Below are 20,511 nucleotides of genomic sequence, written 5' to 3' on the forward strand. Positions count from 1 at the left end.
GGTTTTCAGTTTGATGTTTCAATATTATGTCTTTGTGAAAGGAAAACATGACCTTATTTTGTACAGTTACCAATGAAATGACACCAATTTTAGATTTTGTTCATTCTGTGATACTTTCACAGTAATGTTTTCTCAAATATTAAAACAGATCCTCAGTGATTCAAAAGGAAATTATTTTTATAGGTATTAACTTAAAAGTTATCTTTAATAATTCCTTTGAGTCTCAGGACTTAAAAATACTGTGTGTTTTCAGATCTCTGTGGCCCAACGATATCTTTGGCAGTTGTGAAGATGACCCTGTCCAGACACTGTTACACATCTATTTCCATCACCAGACCCTGGGCCAGACGGGAAGCTTTGCAGTCATAGGCTCTGACCTGGACATGTCAGAAGCCAACTACAAATTGATGGAACTTAATCTAGAAATAAGAGAGTCTCTACGCATGGTGCAATCATACCAACTCCTAGCACAGGCCAAACCAATTGGAAATTTGGTGAGCACTGGATTCTGAGAAACTTCAGGCATTTAGGAAGAGACTAAACTGAAGGCGATTAAGAATATTAACGAGCACCTTCTATGGACCCTTGCAGTTCACTGTCAAACTTTACCAGGGTAAAAAAGTAAGAACGTCAGAATCAGATCTGAAGGGGAAAAAAACGAATGGTTTAACAGCTGCCAATACCTCCCACAATAACTGTATGAAGAAAGAATTTTTTTAATTACTTTACCTAAGTGAAAAGAAAAGGGCTAAAAGTGATGCATACAAATATATTACTTTCTGGAGAAAAAAGAATTCTAAGAATGTCTGCAATAATGGCCTCTAATACTGAGACATTGGAAAGCAGGTGAAATGAGGCTGAAATCGAGGCTGGTTCATTTTAGCTGAAGACCTGCAGAGATGCTTGGATTTCTAGTAGTCACAAGCATAATCAACAACTGATAGTTAATCATCTACATGAAGAACATCCAGTCGGATGGATATACACAGAAAGACTTCTTTGCAAAAACCATTGATTTTTTTTTTTTCCCCAACATGTGGGATAAGGGCGTGGGTGTTTTGTTTTTTGGTCTGTATAAGGAATTGTGTGTGTGTGCGAGCTGAGATGTGTGAATATGTGATTGATAGTCATATTTTCAAGGTATGGATGTTTGGTGATAACGTCTCAGAGCATGCCTAAAAGAGCACTGCAAGATTATTTTTGAAAAAATTTTATTTTATTAGCTCTAACTCTTCATAGTGTGTAAATGTTAGAACATTTTAATAATATTTTAAAACTGGGCTTTCCCAGTATTTCAAAAAGAAATAATATATCTGTTAACGTTATTGGAATGCTGCTCAGTTCTCTGATCAGTGCTTATGTTACGATTGTTGATAACTAACCAAAGTAGATGCCTGCAGAGACTTTAAAATGTAAAATAAAGATGTATGCTGCCCGTCAGCTCTTCTCATTAGAAAAGTTAACTTATTTTACTCCATAATTATTATAGAAACTGTATAGATTAAAACCAGTATTTTCTTGTACATTTGTGCAATGCACTGTTATACAAGAAGAGGTGTACAAAGCTAAAGAAAAAATTGTGGTCATTGATGGTAAAATATATGACTTGCAGGCCCTTAAGTCTGCAGAATTCAAGAAGAGAGATGCAAATGCATTTTTATATGTTTATTCAGGACTCACATGTTTCACCCTAAAGGAACCTGGGGCTATGGGGGAAGATGAAAGGAAGCCTGAAGACTGACTACCAAAACATGCAATATACTTATTCACTGTCCAAGCCTGTAGCATAACATGAACTGGATTCTCTGTCCTTTTTTTAAATAGCATTTTGTAAAAGAAATGAATGTAGTCCCACAATTCCTCTGATTTGAAAGGAACACCTTGTATTTTTTATATGCATCTCTTATCCACTGTGACTTTTCTTTTAAACTGGGCTCTGGGATTCCAGAGTTTAGAATGTAGAAATGAAATGCTTGGCTTTGCCTTTTCTTGGTGGTGCAGACCCCTGCCAGAAATGTAATTATGCTCAAGTGCATTAACTGAGGGCCCTGTGCACGCCGCTGGACTGCTGACTAGAGTTATGTTACCTGTAAAATTCTGTAACTGGTCACAGCACATTCATAATCACTGTATTTTTTGACCCTGATAAAAACAATTATTTTGATGGTGTTCTGGTACTGTAAATGGTGTCCTTTAAATTATTTAATAACTTCTGGGTGCGGGGCAGGAAGAGAGGGGTGGGTGTCTGGAGACACACCACACTTTACAGCCTATCTTACCATCCCCTATTTTTCTCACCCTCCTTATATCCTTTTTGTTAAAATAAAAAAGCATTGTAGCTGTTGGTTTGTGTTGTATTTTAAGAAAGGATGAATGATTAGAGTGTGCATAATTAAGGAACTTTTCAAATGTTGCCTTCATTATTCTTAAAAATAATTTTCCTTCAAAAGGGGAGAACAGGGCTTCCCTGGTGGCGCAGTGCTTGGGAGTCCACCTGCCGAGGCAGGGGACACGGGTTCGTGCCCCGGCCCGGGAGGATCCCACATGCCGCGGAGCGGCTGCGCCCGTGAGCCATGGCCGCTGGGCCTGCGCGTCCGGAGTCTGTGCTCCGCAACGGGAGAGGCCACAACAGTGAGAGGCCCGCGTACCGCAAAAAAAAAAAAAAAAGGGGGGGGGGAGAACAGATTCAGTTCAATTGACTAATTACCCAAACCAAACCTTCCAAACAGTTGAAATTTCCTTCTCCTATTTATATGTAACTAAGCCTATTAATAATGTAATAAAGATTAATACACATGCAGAAAGCAAGATGCAGATATAAAGTCATTAGGATTGTCCTTTTGCAAATCAGATTTCCTTAAAACCTATAATTTTTTGCTCCTTGTCCTCTGGGTCCAAAGTTTGCACTTATTAACAAAATATATCAAATGCTTAATTTATTAATCAGAGCCCAGTCTTTCTTTGCTCATACAAACTTTTTCCTTTGCCCACTAAATTTATCATTTTTAAACAGTAAGTTTGTAAAATCACAAGATAAGAGATCTGGGTACTTCCCTGGTGGTCCAGTGACTAAGACTCGCGCTCCCAATGCAGACGGCCCGGGTTTGATCCCTGGTCAGGGAACTAGATCCCACACGCGCAACTAAGAGTTTGCATGCCACAACTAAAAAGATCCCGAGTGCTGCAACTAAGACCCGGTGCAGCCAAATAAATTAAAAAATATTAAAAACAAATATCTGGCAGTTTCTCCAAAGAAGAAAAATCCAAAGGATTTTTACACAATTTAGAAAATATTTTCTACTTTTAGTGATATAAGATCTACCTTAAATTTAGGAAATCGTCAGACATTTTCTTGGAACAGACTCACCAAAGCCAGAGTGAGTGTACCTCCTTTTGGTCTATGAGAACTGCTCATCCACCAGCATAACCTACACTAGAGGAAATAAGAATCAATGTGATAATAATTGTACTTTATGGCATTCTTATTTTTAAATTTTCAAAGTAATCCACTGTCACTTTAGCAAACGTAAGAAATATGAACAAAACTAGAATCACTTCTCTTGACAACCAGAGAGAACAGTATTCTGGGATATTTCCTTCTAGTCTCTCAATCTCTCAAAGAAAAATCAATGTTATAAATTTCCAATTATACATACAGTTTGACAGTGCCTTACTGGTAGAATGTAATCACCATAACTCTTATGAATCATGAGTTTTTATACCACTTTGTTCAATGTCTGAATGGCCACTAACTCTAAGTGACACATATTTTGATCCTTGCTTTCCTCAGCTGTAAAATAGGGTTAGCTGCTCTATTAGGAAAATTAATGGCAAACAATATTAAGCTTAAAGAATGATTAATAGCCATTTTAATAGCTGTATTAATAACCACTGAATTTGTCCTAGGACTCATTGAAGTTATACTTCTGTTGTTCCTCATTCATTCAGCAAATGCTTAGAGTGAATATTATGTACCCCTTGCACGTCATGTGAGTCAGATCGGTTTCCTATCCCTGTACATACCCCTCAACCACCTCAGGAGTTAATAGTGTCAGCACAAAACACATCACCTTCCCCCACACCTAGAGTTCTCACCCTTCATTTCTCTTTGGTCCCACCACCATTGTATCTGATCTTTGCAAGACTCCTGACAGGTTTACAGGCATCCACCATACTGCCAGAGTGATTATTTTTTTTAAAAGGTGAATCTGTCACCATGCCCCACCACAGCTTTATAAACCTCTCAGTGGATTCTTACTGATGACATATGAAAAACAGTCCTCCTGAGCAAGGTCCAAAGAGTCCTCCCAGCCTGAGCCTATCAGTTGCACCTGCCATCATCCCCATCCCTGCCCCTGTGGCCTCCTGGCTTTCTCTACCACTGGGCCTTTGCACACATTAGCTTAGTCTGGAAAAGTTCTTTCTTCCCCTCTTTGTCTAATTCAACTCATCCAAACTTTAGCTCAGCTGTCGTGTCATTTTTTAGGCAAGGCTTCCCTGACCTCCCCAAGTCAGATCCTTTTTTTTTCTCCTACCGGGCACCAAGTAGGTCTTACATGGCGCATGGCAGAAGTTTTATACAGGAAATTAATGGCCATCTACCCGCTACACTGGAAGTTTTATGAGGGCAGAGCCCACAGCCATGTTTTTCTACGGTAAGTGCAAGGCTGACTCAATTGTAGTTTTCACACTTCAATTCCATAAGCAATACCTGGGGCGCTTATTCAATGCTTCACCTCCATGTAGTGATTCAGTAGAGACGGACCTAAGAATCTGCCTTTTTACAAACACCTTACCAAGCCATATGGTTAGAGGCCTTCCCTCTTGCTATAAAGGGTTCTAGAGACTTCAAACTCATTTTCGTTTCTTTCATTCTCCATATTTGTCTACATTCAAGCATCCAAGATGTTAACAGACTTACTATATATGGCCTATGAGGTAGTAAGGGTGAACTTAAAAATGGGATGCTTAGAAAACTGGAAGGAGGCCTAATTAGCACCTGGTTCCAATTATGTGGTTTCTGTAACCAAGAAATCAACAGCTCTCAACTCTGATTTCATTAAAATCCCTCACGTCATCCCCCACCCTATCCCTGCACGAGGAGAGCGCTGGTGCCGGGTCTCAGTGTTTTCTTGGTAATCGGGTAGAAAGCTTGGTAACCAGGTTAGGATGAGAATCCCTGTGTTAGATGGCGCCAAACACCGTTTCCACTTACAGAACTGCAAGCGCATAATGACAAAGGCGAAATAAAGCTGCCTCTAACTGAATCTTTAAATACATTTAGGAGGGCTTTTTTTTTTTTTAAGTTAACAAATTACCAGCTGAAGTCCACTTGAAGTTACTTAACATCTTAAAGCTGCCCTTAACCACCCTGTTCCCATCCGTACCGGTGACATCGTGATTAGCAAGTCACCAGCGCTCACAGCCTTTCTCCCTCAGCACCGACTAAACCGAGATCAGCTGTAGGCCATCCATTCTGGGTTCTGACTCTGCGTTACCCATCCCCAAACATCAGAGTCCCCTCAAACGTCAAGGCCTGGCTCTAGCCTCCACCTGCCCCAGAAGGATGCTCATTTTAATAGATGGCTTTTTATTCAATTAATTTCTTATAGGCATCAGCCCTACAGACCTACACGTAGTAAACCTCACATGTGAGTCCCTCTACACTTTTCTCTCAAGTGACTAACCTAGTTCAGAGCCCGGTTGCTCTGTAAGCAATGGACAGATATTAAAGTAAAAGGCCCAGACTGTTAAGACAGGCTCTCCTAAATCTTAAGGATTTTACGCAGTGTATCAATTGTTTTGCAATGCTTTTATTTGACAAGCTTTGTCAAATACAGCCTTTCAAGAAGTACTTTGAGGGAGCGGCAGAGAGGAGGAAGAGGGGCACGGAAAAAAGCTCACTTGTCTGCTCCACTAGCACACGTTCGGCGGGACCAGGGTTTTGGTTTTTTCACATTCATTTAAATGATATATTTGAAACTGAAAGTGCTGTCACAGGATAAGCGTTTGCCTTTGCATCTCCCACACAGATCTTGACGGTGGGGCCTTTTGGGGTCCACGTGGCGAACTTTTACTGGGCAGGAGCATCTAGTCTGTTTACAATTCTGAAAAAAAAAAGTGAGAAGTACATACAGAACATAAACGCTTGGTGATGTCCTGGAACTTCAAAGTTATTTTTCTAGTCCATTCAAATACTAACTGAATGCACGCTCAGCAAAGTCCTGTGCTAATCTTGTTCTGTCTACATCCCTTCCTAGCAAGGAGAAGGATGGGAGGAGTAGACCATTTTATCATGCAGTCCTGCTCCCACGTTGCACAGGATTCAATGCTGAATTGTGTGAAGTTTCTTTTAAAACAGCTTAAGAGGAAATCTGTCCCTGCCCTTGAAGGGTGGAGAACAAGCGAGCAGGAGAGAGGAGTTTAACAACATCGAAGGTGTGAGACCAGGAACCACTAGCAGGCCCGGCACCAGTGGCTGACCTCGGCCCTTCTCCCTGCTCCGAAGGACCGCAAGCTGAGGCAGAAGGCAGAGCAGCAACTGCCGGGCCAAGAGCAGAGTGGTTAGAAAGTTCGCTTTCATTGTCAAACTCCTCTCTCCTACTTGAGAATCTACCCTACTCTCCCAAGATCTAGATTAGTCTACGTTTTCCATACTTAATTTCTCTCCACCCACCCTGCGGTGTTCATGCTTCCGGCATCCACCTGGAGCCAAGTGCGTTGATTAGGCTGTGTCTCTGCTGGCAAGTCAAGCTCCACTAGCTGTGTGATTAACAGGCAAGTGTAGTCACTTCTCCCTCTTCGATGATCAGAGCCCTTTATCACAGTGCAGTGCTCAGTTAACAGTAACAAGCAACGTGTTACCAGTTAACCCCATAAAGCTTAGGGTTAAAGCTAAAGCAGCTTAGGTTGACTTTAAAACAAATCCCTTCCTGAACTCACAGGCAGAATGGAAACTTTAAAAAACCCGTGCTTTTACTAAGTACTTTAACTTGCGTATGTGCTTCATAAAATGCATTTGGGTAAAGCCGTCAACCTTTACTACTTCATAATAGTAGAAAGATAATCTGTTTTCTAGGTTTACTTTCTCCTACATTCAGCTGAGTCTCAGGCAAAGCAAACATTCTTCCACACTGCAAGTGACGCAACAGCTTCTAGAGACGTTCACATGACCGAGGTCTGCAAGAGCAGGAGAAAACCTAACACCAAGGCCTTGTTTCCCAGTTAAGTATTATTTCTACAACTCCTTCCAGAAAGAAATCAAAACCTCAGGTCACTGGGAATCTAGGCTCTTTTAGGAAATACATTCAAGAAACTACCTCCAAATCTTCTAATCACTACCCAGTTCAAACACAAAATACAAACATTCAATTTACTTGACAGGTGATATCCTCCACTCGGTAAGGGTTATAAGACTTCTGACATGTTCTGCAAAACTGCTTGTAGTAAACCTGTGATGGGAAAGAGGAAAAACTTAGAGCAAAACCCTCCTGAACCTTTTGTCAGGATGACGCCAGTTACAGGGCATTTCTTACCTTGTTAGTGCCCTGTACACACCACACGTAGGCACTTTCCCATCGGATGTTGCAGTCCTTGCAGTGATAGTAGCCATATTTCTGTTCTAAGAACTGAGCAAAAGGAGAGCAGAGTTCAACCAACATGACATCTGAATTAGCCTTCATCTCAGAAGCTTGGAAAGGATCTGACACTTAAAACTGGCAACTCCACTCCATATCTTGGAGGAAAGTAGAATCAGGTTCAAGTCCGTCTCCACGACGTAATCATTACGAAAGCTAATGGCTTAATCAAGTAGAAAAGCAAGGGCCCACCGGAATTTATGTAGCAGATTATCTTGGTTCATAAAGCAAATTAACAGATTACTAAGCAGGTGTTTTCCCTCAGGCAGGCAAGGGGAAAGCCAAACACAGAGTTCCTGAACTTTGGGATTCTTTGGGGAGGGCTTCTCTCTGTAGAATAGGTCTGATCTTAGAACACACGTGAATGAAGTGGTTAAACTCAAGAAAAGAAACTAGACTCTGCATCCTAAAGTGATCTTGGGTGAACACCTTGAAAAAAGTTCTCTATGGGCTTCCCTGGTGGCGCAGTGGTTGAGAGTCCGCCTGCCGATGCAGGGGACACGGGTTCGTGACCCGGTCCGGGAAGACATGCCGCGGAGCGGCTGGGCCCGTGAGCCATGGCCACTGAGCCTGCGCGTCCGGAGCCTGTGCTCCGCAACGGGAGAGGCCACAACAGTGAGAGGCCCGCGTACCATAAAAAAAAAAAAAAAAAAAAGTTCTCTATGCTGCTAATTAAGTTTCCACCAAAGAGTGGTGCTGGGAATCTAAAATACGGATAAGCCATAATTCACACATAATATGAACAAAAGTAGTATTACCTTATTCTTAAGTTCTTCTTCTCAGTGAGAAACAAGTTGTAAACAAGTTTTTGGAGTTAGGCCTTTAGAATTGGAAGGAACTTTGGAGGACACTGAGCAATTTCACAGGTGAGCAAACTGAAGCCCAGGAAGGTAAAGACTTAAGATCACACACAGCTTGTGCACAAACTTGATTCACTCTGTGTTCCCCCTCCCCCACTAAACAGCCCTGGGGAGCCTGGAAGAGACCCCAAAAGGACTCTTCCGGGCCTCTTAATACCTCTCCAGCCTTTCCACTCCCCTGGGTTACAACCCCTCAGTGTGCTCCAGCCCTTCCAGTTTCAGGCAAGTACCAACTGGCCTTCCAAGCCTGCTCCTCTCACGCAGCAATGCAGCCCAGCACAGATGCTCCAGCAGTACTCTTAGATTTCTGAAGAGGGGTGCGTCTTAAGGGCAAGAGAAGATCCTGACTAGGACCCCAGAAGTCAACTGTTAACGGTTTCTAACACACCGAATGAGAAAATGTGAGTGGGATCCTTGGCAATCAACTCCCTTTGCCAGTTAAGTTCACCTTCTGATGTTCCGAGACCCATCCTAGATCACCCAGTGCAGGATCAACACAGGACTACACTCCCGTGGTCAGAGCTTGATACAGCAAATACGCTCGGAATAAGAATGTTAAAAGGGCGTTTCCTCGGCCACCCCTGTGCAACCGGTGTTTTACCATCGCAGCAACACGCAAGCTACACTGGATTGAATTCTGCCGGAGAAAGACGACTTCAGCAGCTGCCGAAAGGCACACAGAAGTGCCCGCGCCTAAGGGAGCGCGCGCCTCCACTTGTCGCGAGCAGCCGCGGGGCGGGGACGGGGACGCGAGCCAGGAGGGCGCACAGCCCTGGGGCTCCCCCGCCGGTTCCCTGGCCGACTCGGGACTCACCTGGAAGCGCAGGCGCTCCTTGCCCGGCTGGGGGCTCCGCGGCGACCACCTCTCGCCCGCGGCGTCCGGGGCGCCGGCCACCGGCGGGGGCTGCTCCCTGCTCGCCGGTACGCCGGCCTGGGCCTCGTCCTCCTCGGACTGCGGCCGTTGGGGATCCTTCCTCGCCGACCCCTCTCCCTCCTCGGGGCCTCGGGTCCTCGCAGCTGGCGGCCCTCGCTCTCCGTCCGGCGCCCCGGGCCTCTGCTCGGCCGCCGCAGTCTCGGCCCCTTCCAGGAGGGTGGAAAGGCGGCGGGAAGCCACGGGCGAGTACACCGCCACGGTGCGCGGGAAGCGCACGGGCCGCGGGGCGCCGCTCGGCGGGCTGCCCTGCTCGGGGCCCCGGCGGGCCAGCTCCGGGGAGGCCGGGCAGCTGCCGCCCGCGCCCGCCGCGCCCTCGGGCTCAGGGCCGGGCTCGCGGGCCCTGCGCAGCAGCGTACGCCGCCCCAGCGAGCACTGCACGGAGACGTCGCGGCGCGGGTTCACCTGCACAGCCACGTCCCGAATGCTGGCGCGGCCGGGCCGCGGGGCGAGGCCGGGGCCCACCTGCGACAGGAGGGCCATGAGCTGCGCCCGCTGGTAGCTGTGGAAGTACTCGGCGGCCGCTAGCTGCCCGTAGCCCGGGAAAGACGACGAGGCCGCGCCGTCAGAGGAGGAGGAAACGGGAGGGTAGCCGCCGTCCCGGTGCCGCCAGCCTCCCCCGCCCGCCGCTCCCTTGCCCTTGGCGGCGGCCGGGTAGGGGTAGGGGTACGGGTACGAGTAGAGGGCGCACGCCGGGTACATGTAAGCGTCCAGCACCTCGTCCCCCAGAGCAGCCATCAGCGAACCCCTGCCGCTCCTGCCCGCCCCCTGCGTCCTAAATAAGCGACCTCCCGGGGGCAGCCGGGCGCGGGCCCCACCCCCGCTGGCCGCGCTGCTCGGCCCCCCGCACCCTCCCCGCCACCCGCTGGTGTCCCCGCCGGAGGGGCCCCTGCCAGACTTTCTCGGTGTGGGAACTTTCCACACCCGGAGGTTGGCACAAATACCCTGAGATGATCTGCAAAGAAGGCTTTCTTTGCGAAGCAGAACTGGTCTGTAAGTGAACTAGCTCCAGGTGAAGAGGATACCAACAGAACCATAACGGCGATTCGCTGAGCCAGGTGGTCCCCAGCCCTGGGTGATCGTCGGCGCCGCCCGGGAAGCTGAGGCGAGGCTGATTGCCTCTGGCTAGTGAGCAAAAATGCGAAGATTTGGGGGAACTGCTCTGGGTCTGATACCTACGATCTCAGATTGTAGGTTATTTCATCATCTCAGGGCTGCCCTGAGAAATCTACGCCTTGAACCCTTTCAGTAAGTGCATAGGGAAAGCATTCCAGGGCATCTGTGACTAGGCTAATCGTTTTCTCCCTTTGGAGAACGTACTCCACCCCCGCCGCGCCCCCAACCCCCCACCTCAAACGGTGACCAGGTGGTGCTGTTGAGTACCACGAGGGTCTGATAACTGTTGCTCTTCTCTGGGGTAGACAGTCGCTCTACGGATTTTCCTAACCAAATAAACTTTCCAAAAGAGAAACTGATTTAGGGTGTGTTTACACAAATGCAGAAGACCAAATCAGTCCCCAGCTGAAAGCAAATGCCTTGTCCACTAGAAACACGTTGGCTGCTCGTTACAAATAGATACCAGGTCGAGTAATCAAATACGTTAATGTAATTTTTCTCTGATTTGATACAGGTTGGACAATAAAATACTATATTTCATTGTTTAATAGACCTGTTTGGGGATTCTTCTGAATACAGGTCAAATTTTAACAATGTCAAGTATTTATAAGCTGAGCAAGCACACTTTTTTTTAACAACAAGTACATTAAACTCAATTATGCTTTACAAATATAGCGTGTTTTTACTCATATAAGATAGTGCGTCAAAATTCTACATTTCCAAGACCCTGTTTTCTAAGAGTTAACATATTTGAAACGATCATAGAAATCGGTAACGATGAAAAACCCAAAAAGCACATTTGTTCAGGCGGCACCCTAGCAATCCCAGGTGCAAGTTATATTACGACATTGATTTGTAATTTATGAAAACGCTTGGTTAATATACCAATGCAACCTTATGGTGGGCAGATCAAAACTGCTACATGTATAATAATGTGAACCAATTGTTGTTCTTTATGTAAACCATAGACACTACCACAGACCATAAACATGAAGTAATATTTCAGCAAGATAAACTCTCTTGTGTATCTCTATTTAGAGCGAAGTCTGAGTGGTTTCCATCATAATTAAATTATCTGCTTTCACTGTGCCATAAGAAGTGTCTGCCATTTCCTCTTCTTTTAGTTTCTTATAAGAAATATCTGTATCTTCATCCTCATCTAGAGGATCTTGCTTGTACAATATTCCACTCCCATACATTTTATATATTAAAACAAAAATCCCTGCTTCTGCAGACTGGAAAAGGGCATAAAGCAAGGGAAACATGTACATACTTCCTATGTTTTGCGGTGGAAAGGCCAGTTTTAGAATGGCGGTACAGAGCTGCACGTTCTGGCTCCCTGTTTCCAGGCACACAGTCCTCTTGCAGTTGGGTGGAAGATGGAAGACAGCAGCTAAGCCATAGCCTGAGGCGTAGCCTGCCAACGGCATAAAAATCGCTACCACATAAACAGCTGCAGGAATACTTGCCAGCAGTTTGGGTCCTAACATAGTGCAGGTCATTATGAAAAGGACCACCAGCGTCATTAGCAGAGACCACAGGGAAACCTAGTAAAAGAACAGGGATAAACAAGCCATCAAAAATAAGGTAGTTGAAGAGGGATTCAGGCAAGGGGATCCTGGGCTCTTGGAAGAGGAGAGTCATCTAGTCTGACCTCCCACACAGAATGGAGATCTTCGCCATTGAAAGTCTCTGACAGGGCTTCCCTGGTGGCGCAGTGGTTGAGAGTCCGCCTGCCGATGCAGGGGACACGGGTTCGTGCCCCAGTCTGGGAAGATCCCACATGCCGCGGAGCGGGAGAGGCCACAACAGTGAGAGGCCCGCGTACCGCAAAAAAAAAAAAAAGTCTCTGACAGAGTATTTCTGAAGATGGGTAGATCACCTCTTCAGGAGGCATCCAGGCTGTGTCAGACAGCTCTAATTGTTTGGCAACCTGTCTTTATGTCTAGTGACCATTTGCCTTCTATAACTGCCAGCCATTGTCTTGGATAGGCCCTCAGGAGCAGCACAGACAGACGTCTACTCCTGCAAAACAGCCTCCAGAAGTTTAAAAACCAGTTATGAGGGGAAGGCTACTCTTCTCTGGGGGCAGACTGTCCCAGGCTTTCAGCCTCCATTCCATAACTGTTTTGGAGTCCTGACTGTTCTGAGCATTTGTTTAATTTGTGAATGTGCCTCTTAAAAACAGAGCAGTTAGAATTGAGTACAAGACACCAGGTATGGTCTGATGAATAGAGTGGACAGATGGACATTGCTTTCCCTGAACAGGACCCAGTGTTTTCCATAAGAAATTAGTTCTGGTTTTACACAGGACATAAAAGCCTGTTGATTTATGAAACTGAGTGTCTGATATTTTTAACCTTCAAAATACTTTATAGCTCAGAGAATTGTTAGCAGTACCCAAACAATTACAACTCTTAGATTAGGTAAGAGAAAAGAAAAAAATGTAAACATAAGATGTGAGGAATTCTTTGTAATCCTGCAACTCCCTGCTTTTTCACCTGTTCATGAGAAAACTCCCACATGTAAGTCTCTAATGACGCTTAGGAATTATTATATATAATAGAAGGATTTTAGATAAAAACCATTGACTGTATAAAACAGTGTGTCATCTTGATGTCTGACTGGTACATTTCACTCATGCAAATAAGACAGGCTTGTAAATGGTAAGGTGGAAACCTAAAAATCCTTCTCCTAGTTCTCCTTCAGATCGGTAGCTTTCTTTTTTAATGGGGGAGGGGATTGGGTGGGTGTCTGTGAGGGGGACTACAGATCCAGAACAGTTTAAGTGTTGCTTCTGGTTCCCTAGACATCTGGGAGGATACCCCTTTGGAGTCTATGGGATTGGCATATACTTTATATTCTTTAAAAGATTATTCAAAATTTAACTGGGCTGGTCAAAAAAGTCTACCCTAAATGGTGCTGAAGTAATTATTATATAAGATACTCATGTTACAAATGTACAATTAGCAGAAACCAAACTTTTATAAATCAAAACTTATATTAAGTTTCAGAGTGTGTCTACATCAATAGCTTTGAGAGGAAATCTGATTCTTCGTTGTGAAAATATTGGCTCTAACATTTCCTTTGAACCATTTAAAATCATTTGGGTGAACACTGACACTGAATGCTCATTTTAAAGTGTTTGCAAAAGTATAAAAATATTATGAAGTGGATCTTAATGAGTGTGCTGGCTATGGAATAGGTTCAGCTTAAACTCAAAGTTACACTATCCTATTGAATTGTCTGTTATTTAAATATGTTTACCTGTTTTTAGCGTGGAAATAGGTTATTTGACTTTCTCTTAGAATTCCCAAGGTTTTATAGTAAATGCCATCACATTAATAGTATTACCTTAATGATCAAGCTTAGTAAGTTCTTAGTGATCTCAAAATGATCTATAGATATGTTATGTATAACATATAACAAATATGTATATTTACATGTACATATATATTTATTACATTCAGAGTATATATACGCTTACAATAGAGCATAATTTTTTTACTCAAGGCTGGATATATGTACTGAAAAGAGCCCTCTATTTTTCATATTAATAAAAGTTAGCCCCTCTGTATAATCAGATTACTTTGGTATAAGTAAAACACAAAAAATTGTCTTCTTGAATCTACATAATTGAAACATTAGAGTGGTCCTTTTTCTCTTCATTGTCTGAAGGAATTTGCATGTACATTTTACACTAATTAGACTAATTCGTTATGTATTTTATTTGATTAACTTCCTAAAATGAGAATCCTGTTCATGATTTATTCTTATTTACTACTACTTTTGAGTTTTCAAAGAAAGTTTAATTTAGAAATATTTAAATTTTTTCTCCAATCAACTATTACAAAATCTCTACTGCTACAAAAAGTATCAATTTTTTAAAATAAAGCAATTTTGGAAATATTGCACAAAATAATAGAAATCCCATGCTTCCACTACCTTTAAAAATGAAATATTGCAATGGGGAAGGGAAAAGAAACACAAATTTAGTAATGTGAATATATTCTGCATTATTTACCCAGGACCTAATTTTATTTTGTGCTTTAAAGCCAATGTTTTGTGTATTCTATTATATTCTATGATGTAATTTTTTTACGATGTAACTTTTAAATTACTTTTTGTCTTATTAGTGTAAACTTACTTTTGGAAAATTAATAAAACATTTTAAAGGAAACTTCTACAGAGTTTCTCAGAATTAGAGTTCCACTTTTAAAAAGTAGAGTACTGTAATGCATTTCAAAAGTACTGCACAAATCATATTAATTTTATTTTACCTGCTTTGATTTTTAGTAATACATGACTTCTTAGTGGAAAACAGGTTGCCATTTAATTGCACTGTCATCTTTTCCCCCCATGGTCTGTTTCCTCCTATGAATACTGATAGTTCTCTTATGCTGTTTTTAATTAACCCGGTGTCTTAATTAAAGCTATTATTTTTGAAGTTCCAAAAGATGGAACAGAAGTTATATTTGTGGCATAAACTTTTCTTTTTTTTTTTTTAAGTTTATCCATGCAAGGGCTACCCAGTCCTTTTCTTCCTTACTTCTCTTTCCCAAACTTCTCACTGTTTCAGCCATGGGTCAGAGACCAAGGACTCTCTACGTGTGTAAAGTATGCAAAGTGAAGAGTGACCTTACCTTCACAATGTAGTCAGCCACCCGGTTGTATTTGTAGCGAATGAAGACGCCCAAACCAATAGGGATGAGAGTGCTGCAGAGAGTCAGGATCACTGTCCCTATGGGCAGTAACTGCACCAGAGGAGTGTTGATCCAAGCCCGGCTGTAGATCCACAGGCACAGGGGCATCAAGACCAGGGCCAGGAGCGTGGAAGAGATGGTCATGATGATGCTGCAGAAAAGGGAATGGACAGAAGTTGGAATGGGTTTTGAGCCAAAGAACTTGCTTGAACATTGGGTAGAAGAGAACGGGGGAGACTGCAAGTCCCCCAGCTTGAAGTCAGGGAAGAACCTGCTTCATCCCAGGGGAGCACCAAGAGAGCAGCATGGCTAAGCCCAACTGAAACGTGAACTCCAGGCAGGAGAAGAAAAATCTCAGGGCTGCTGCCCTCTGCTTTATACAGCCTATTGAGCTGGTTACAGTCTGGATGACTGTGAGAGCCAGGAACATTTTTGTTTTCTTTTTAATCCTCCAAAGCACCCTATGAGGCATGGTAAAGCTGCTGAATACTACTTGTTGGATTAACCTCAATTATATTGTCTTATATATGAGATTACTTTCTTTACTGGAGCCAATAGTCCTATTTTGCTTTTACATTTCCCGTGAGTCCTGGTTTCGGACTTCCCAGTTTCCTTTGTCTTCCGGGGCCTGCAAACCTGCACTGACAGCCCAACACTCAGGGAGGGTGGGGAGGCAGTTGTGGATGAGACCCCAAGACCCTCAGAGCACCTCTGTCCCCGTCTAGATCTTCTCCCCTCCAACCCTACCTCTTCATGTTTGCCTGGACTTCCAAAGCCCAGGCATCCCCATCATCTCCAGTTTCTTCTCCCCTCTTCCGCGCCTCATTCTAACCACATCTCCTTCCTCCCTCCTTGGTCTTGAACGCATGGCTGTACACGCGGTTGACTGGGAGAAGAGAGATGCCTACCGGACAGCAGCTCCGTACCTGAGGTTCATGTCGCCGTCAACCAGCAGGGACATCAGGTTGGAGAGATTCCCGCCGGGACAGCAGCCACAGAGGAGCACCGCCACGGCGGCCGACCCGTCCAAGGAGAAGGTGAGCGCCAACAGGAAGGCCAGCAGCGGCAAGAAGCCGAACTGGCAGACCGCGGCCAGCAGCGCGCCCACCGGCCGACGGACGTGCGCCCCGAAGTGGTTCATGTCCACCGTGCAGCCCAGGCCCAGCATGGTGATGCATAGGGCGGCGCCCACAAACACGTTCAGCCCGTGGTTCAGCGGCGTGTCCCAGAACGGGGGCTCGTGGGCGGCCTCGGGCTGAGCGAACAGGGTAGGACTCGGGCCGGCGGCGCCACCCGCGAAGCAGCCGGCCGTCGGCGTCAGGGTCGGAGTGGGGCCGGGGCTGAAACTGACGCCGGGCCCCGGCGCGACACTGAGCCCGGGGCTGGGGCCGGCGCTGGAGGCGGGCGCCAGGGGGGCGTCTGGGCCGGGGCTCAGGCTGCTGGCGTTGGGCGACAAGGTGTAGTTGTCCGGCTGCAGCGAGGACGGGCCGAAGAGCAGGGTGGCGTTGCCGGTGCCGTCCATGGCGCTTCGGCGGGAGGCTGCGAGTCTGGCTCCTGCCCGCCCTGCGGATTTCTCTGCCCTCCCGCCGCGCGCGACTCTGCGCCTTCGTCGCCACCGCCGTCCGTCTGTCTGTCCGCCCGTCCGCACCCGCCAAACGGGAGCCGGTGGCAAGGCTGTGCTACGCGCGGCTGACGTCCGGGGCAACGGGTCGGTGCTCGGCTGGGGGTCGGCCGAAGGCCGCTGGCTGGCACTTAAGAAAGCGCAGCCCCCGAGGGTGAACCCAATCGCTGGGCCCCCGCGCCCGCAGGCGCCGCCCCCGCCGCCGAGTCCCCTCCTTTTAATCACCAGTAAGTGGTTCTGTTAGAGTGTAGCCAGGGGCGGAACAAAGACCTGACAAAGGACAAGAAGAAGAAAAAACTGTGCCTGGCTGCTGACCAAGTTCTCTGATGGGCTGTGCCTCTTTGATAATGAAATCTGGAAAGCCAGACATCGAGAGAGAGAGAGAGAGAGAGAGAGAGAGAGAGAGAGAGAGAGAGAGAGAGGAGTTTGTCTATGGACGCACATACATCATACACACTGTTCAAAGAGCTTGCAACCGCTAGCATCCCGAGGGGTGCCTGACTTAATAGGAGCTGCCCTCTGGTAGTAAGACACAATATCTGGTTTTAACTTACAATTTTTAAATAAGATTTTTGTGTTCCAACTTAAAGTAAAAAGTAATAATATTGGTGGGGTTTGAGCCAGGTCTTGTGCATGTGTGTGTGCATTATTTCATTTGATTTTCTGACAGCAGAGCCGTGGGAGAGATACTGTTAGCTCGATTTTTCCACACCAGGAATCCAAGGCACAGGGAAATCTCAGCCTCATCAGCCAAACCCGGAAGCAGCTGGCTCAGTGTGCACCGCGAATATGGTATTAAAGCGTGCATTGAAGAGCTCTGCTAAGTACAGTCTCCGTGAAAAATGTGTATTTGGGAAGTTATTGGCAGATGGGGAGAGGCTACTTCAGTGGCCATAGATTTATGAAGTGTTTTGAGTACAGCCCTGGCCTTAGGATTAAAGGACTGAAGAGAAATAAAGTTGTGAGATTCCCTGCTTCAGACAGCTTTATCCCCAAACAAATCAAATGCAGAGTTCTTGGAAATGTTGACTCAACAACTTTATGGGAGTCTCTAGATGCATCTACAAAGGAAAGGGACTTCTCTTCATACCAAGGAGGCAGAGCCATTGGAGAAGGCTGTGACCATAAAGTGATAGCCAATTATTGGGCTTCCCTGGTGGCGCAGTGGTTGAGAGTCCGCCTGCCGATGCAGGGGACATGGGTTCGTGCCCCGGTCCGGGAAGATCCCACATGCCGCGGAGCGGCTAGGCCCATGAGCCATGGACGCTGAGCCTGTGCGTCCGGAGCCTGTGCTCCGCGACGGGAGAGGCCACAGCAGTGAGAGGCCCGCATACCGCAAAAAAAAAAAAAAAAAAAAAAAAATAAGGGATAGCCAGTTGATCTGTGAAAGCCAACAGTGGGAATTTCTAGGGTGAAGTCTTAGCCCATGGTTAGTCTGTGTGGAGCCTAGATCCTAGAGTGAATCCTTCCTCCTGGAAACTTGTCCCTACCCCCTTTTCTGACACCAGAGGAGACTGGGTGACTTCCATTTCCCAATGGTGGACTGAGCTCATGTGTTTATCTTCTCTCCTCCCCAAATCTCAGGAAAATGACAGAGAATATGAAAAATATGATTAAATTCACAGAATACTGCACTCAATCACAAATGAGTAATTTCTTTCTTCGCCATCAGACCATACATTCCATGAGGGCAGTGCTTCTGCAAGCATTTAAGAAAATAATATACCCTCATACTTCCCCAAAACAATAAACCCAAGAAAACAATGCATTAATATCTGTAGAGCTTTGAAGGAAGTGGGATGTGACCAAAAATATTCCAAGTTTTCATTTAGGCTTATGTGCAGATAAATAAAGAAACATGCTACCCAAATACTTTGGTTAAGTGAGTATATCCAGGGGAGACATGTGGACAGACAAGATAAGGAGGAGGACTGTGGAACCTTTACATTCTTTGAACCACAGGATGAGATAAGCCAAGAACACAAATGGCAGAGCATGAGCTGAAGCCCAACTCTGCAGACACCACTCCAATTTGCCCCCTCCTTGTGTTAATGATATTAAAATCCACAATCAAATTAAGTAAGCCATAGTTAGAGGCAGGCCAACTCATCCAACTAGCTCCTCTTGGGGTTTGGGGAGGGATATGGGAGGTGATTTGTGCAGTGGGTGAAGAGCAAAAATCAGAAAGTATTGGGCTTGGGTTGTAAATCAGCAGGATCATGCTCAACCTGCAGCCTTGAGGACTTCTTGAGGCCTGCACACCTGGTGTGATTGTTGTAAATAAAGCAGATGTTCTTGCCTCCCCTCTTCCTTCTGATCTCCTTCACTACTTAGGAGAAAAGCCCAGGATTAGAAAACAGAGCTAGTTCTCCAGATGAGGTGATTTTGGCAAGCTGGCATGGGTCACTTCTCTTTCTCAATTGCCTTACCTTTACTCTTGCTGCCACCAAGGAGAGTCTGGCCCACCCAGAAGGGAGAAAATACATAGAAGGGAGAGATGACAACATAGATGGAAAATATGCCATTTGGGGGAAAATAAATTTAGAGCCTTCTTGCACAGCGTACACCAAAATTAATTCCAGATGGATTAAAGAAATAATAATGATGGAACAAAATGCTGGAGAAAAATATTAGCTAGTATTTATCTCATCTTTGGATAGGGAAAATCTTCCCAAGCAAAAAAGTAACAGAAGAAATCATAATGGGAAGCTCAGTAGATACGGCTATATAAGAATTTTTACCTTTGGTGTTGTCAGAAGAGCATTTAAAAAACTAAAAGCAAATTATAAAATGAGAAAAATATTTGCAACGTATGTAAAACCAAGAGCTAGTATCATTAATTTATAAAACAGTTTTACAAATTAACAAGAACAAGCAATACAATAGGGAAAAAGGCAAATGATATGAGTAGACACACAAGATCACAAAAAGGAAAAACCAAAGAAATTAAATTGAAGCAACTATTGGATTGGCCAAAAAGTTTGTTCGGGTTTTCTGTAAGATGTTATGGAAAGCCCGAACGAACTTTTTGGCCAACCCTATAGATGCCATTTTTCCACTGTCAGAAAAAACTGACATAAATTATATCATGTTATGGTGGCAAGGATACTATCAACTGCATACCCTCTCATCCTGCTAGCGGTGTATACTTTCTAGAAGAAAACTTGGTGTTGATGAGAGTAGTCCTAAAAATGTACATCTCCTTTGATCCAGCAATTCTATTTCTAGGTGTTTATCCAAGAAAACAATCAGGGAATTAAAAAAAAAAGAGAGCTACATTGAATGCTTACATACAGACAATCTACTAAGCTTTTAATCATGGATCATCTCACTCAATCTTCATAACAGGCTTAATGAGGTTAGAAATTTGCCAAGTCAAAAAAAAAAAAAAAAAGGAGAGAGAGAAAGAAATTTGCCAAGTCACCCCCTAGTAGGGATAGAGCTAGGCTTTGAACTCAAGTTTTTGGATCCCAAAGTCTGTCCTCCTAAACCGAATATGATGTGGTTGAATAGGAATAACCTTAAATAAAGTTACCATATGATCCGGCAATCCCATTCCTGGGCATATATCTGGAAAACATGAAAACTCTAATTCAAAAAGATACAGGCACTCCAGTGTTCTCTGCAGCACTATTTACAGTAG

The 20,511-nt window shown here is 44.9% G+C and overlaps 3 protein-coding genes across 4 annotated transcripts in view; 1 reads left to right on the top strand and 2 right to left on the bottom strand.

The window, feature by feature from the left end:
* The window catches only part of FRYL (FRY like transcription coactivator), a gene marked incomplete at its 5' end in the record, with an annotated part of 142,930 nt that extends 140,593 nt beyond the window's left edge, over positions 1 to 2,337 (top strand). For both annotated transcript variants that reach the window (XM_082652707.1, XM_082652708.1), the window contains one exon: positions 254 to 2,337. In XM_082652707.1, coding sequence (XP_082508833.1) covers positions 254 to 512 — 259 coding nt within the window. In that variant the 3' untranslated portion in view covers positions 513 to 2,337. The remainder of the gene's footprint in view (positions 1 to 253) is intronic.
* A 3,559-nt stretch (positions 2,338 to 5,896) lies between these two features.
* On the bottom strand, positions 5,897 to 10,166 carry ZAR1 (zygote arrest 1; the record flags this gene model as incomplete). Its single annotated transcript, XM_082653491.1, has 4 exons — positions 5,897 to 6,107; positions 7,377 to 7,451; positions 7,536 to 7,628; positions 9,312 to 10,166. 4 exons carry the CDS (start codon positions 10,164 to 10,166, stop codon positions 5,964 to 5,966), a joined length of 1,167 nt encoding a protein of 388 aa, XP_082509617.1. The 3' UTR covers positions 5,897 to 5,963.
* A 1,412-nt stretch (positions 10,167 to 11,578) lies between these two features.
* SLC10A4 (solute carrier family 10 member 4) lies at positions 11,579 to 16,769 on the bottom strand (the record flags this gene model as incomplete). The annotated part of the gene is made up of 3 exons (XM_082653274.1): positions 11,579 to 12,091; positions 15,188 to 15,398; positions 16,174 to 16,769. The coding sequence occupies 3 exons, from the start codon at positions 16,767 to 16,769 to the stop codon at positions 11,579 to 11,581; spliced, it is 1,320 nt and encodes a 439-aa protein (XP_082509400.1).
* Positions 16,770 to 20,511: the final 3,742 nt, after the last annotated feature.

The sequence above is a fragment of the Grampus griseus genome (assembly GCF_964374135.1).
Source record: "Grampus griseus genome assembly, chromosome: 4".
Lineage (NCBI taxonomy): Eukaryota > Metazoa > Chordata > Mammalia > Artiodactyla > Delphinidae > Grampus > Grampus griseus.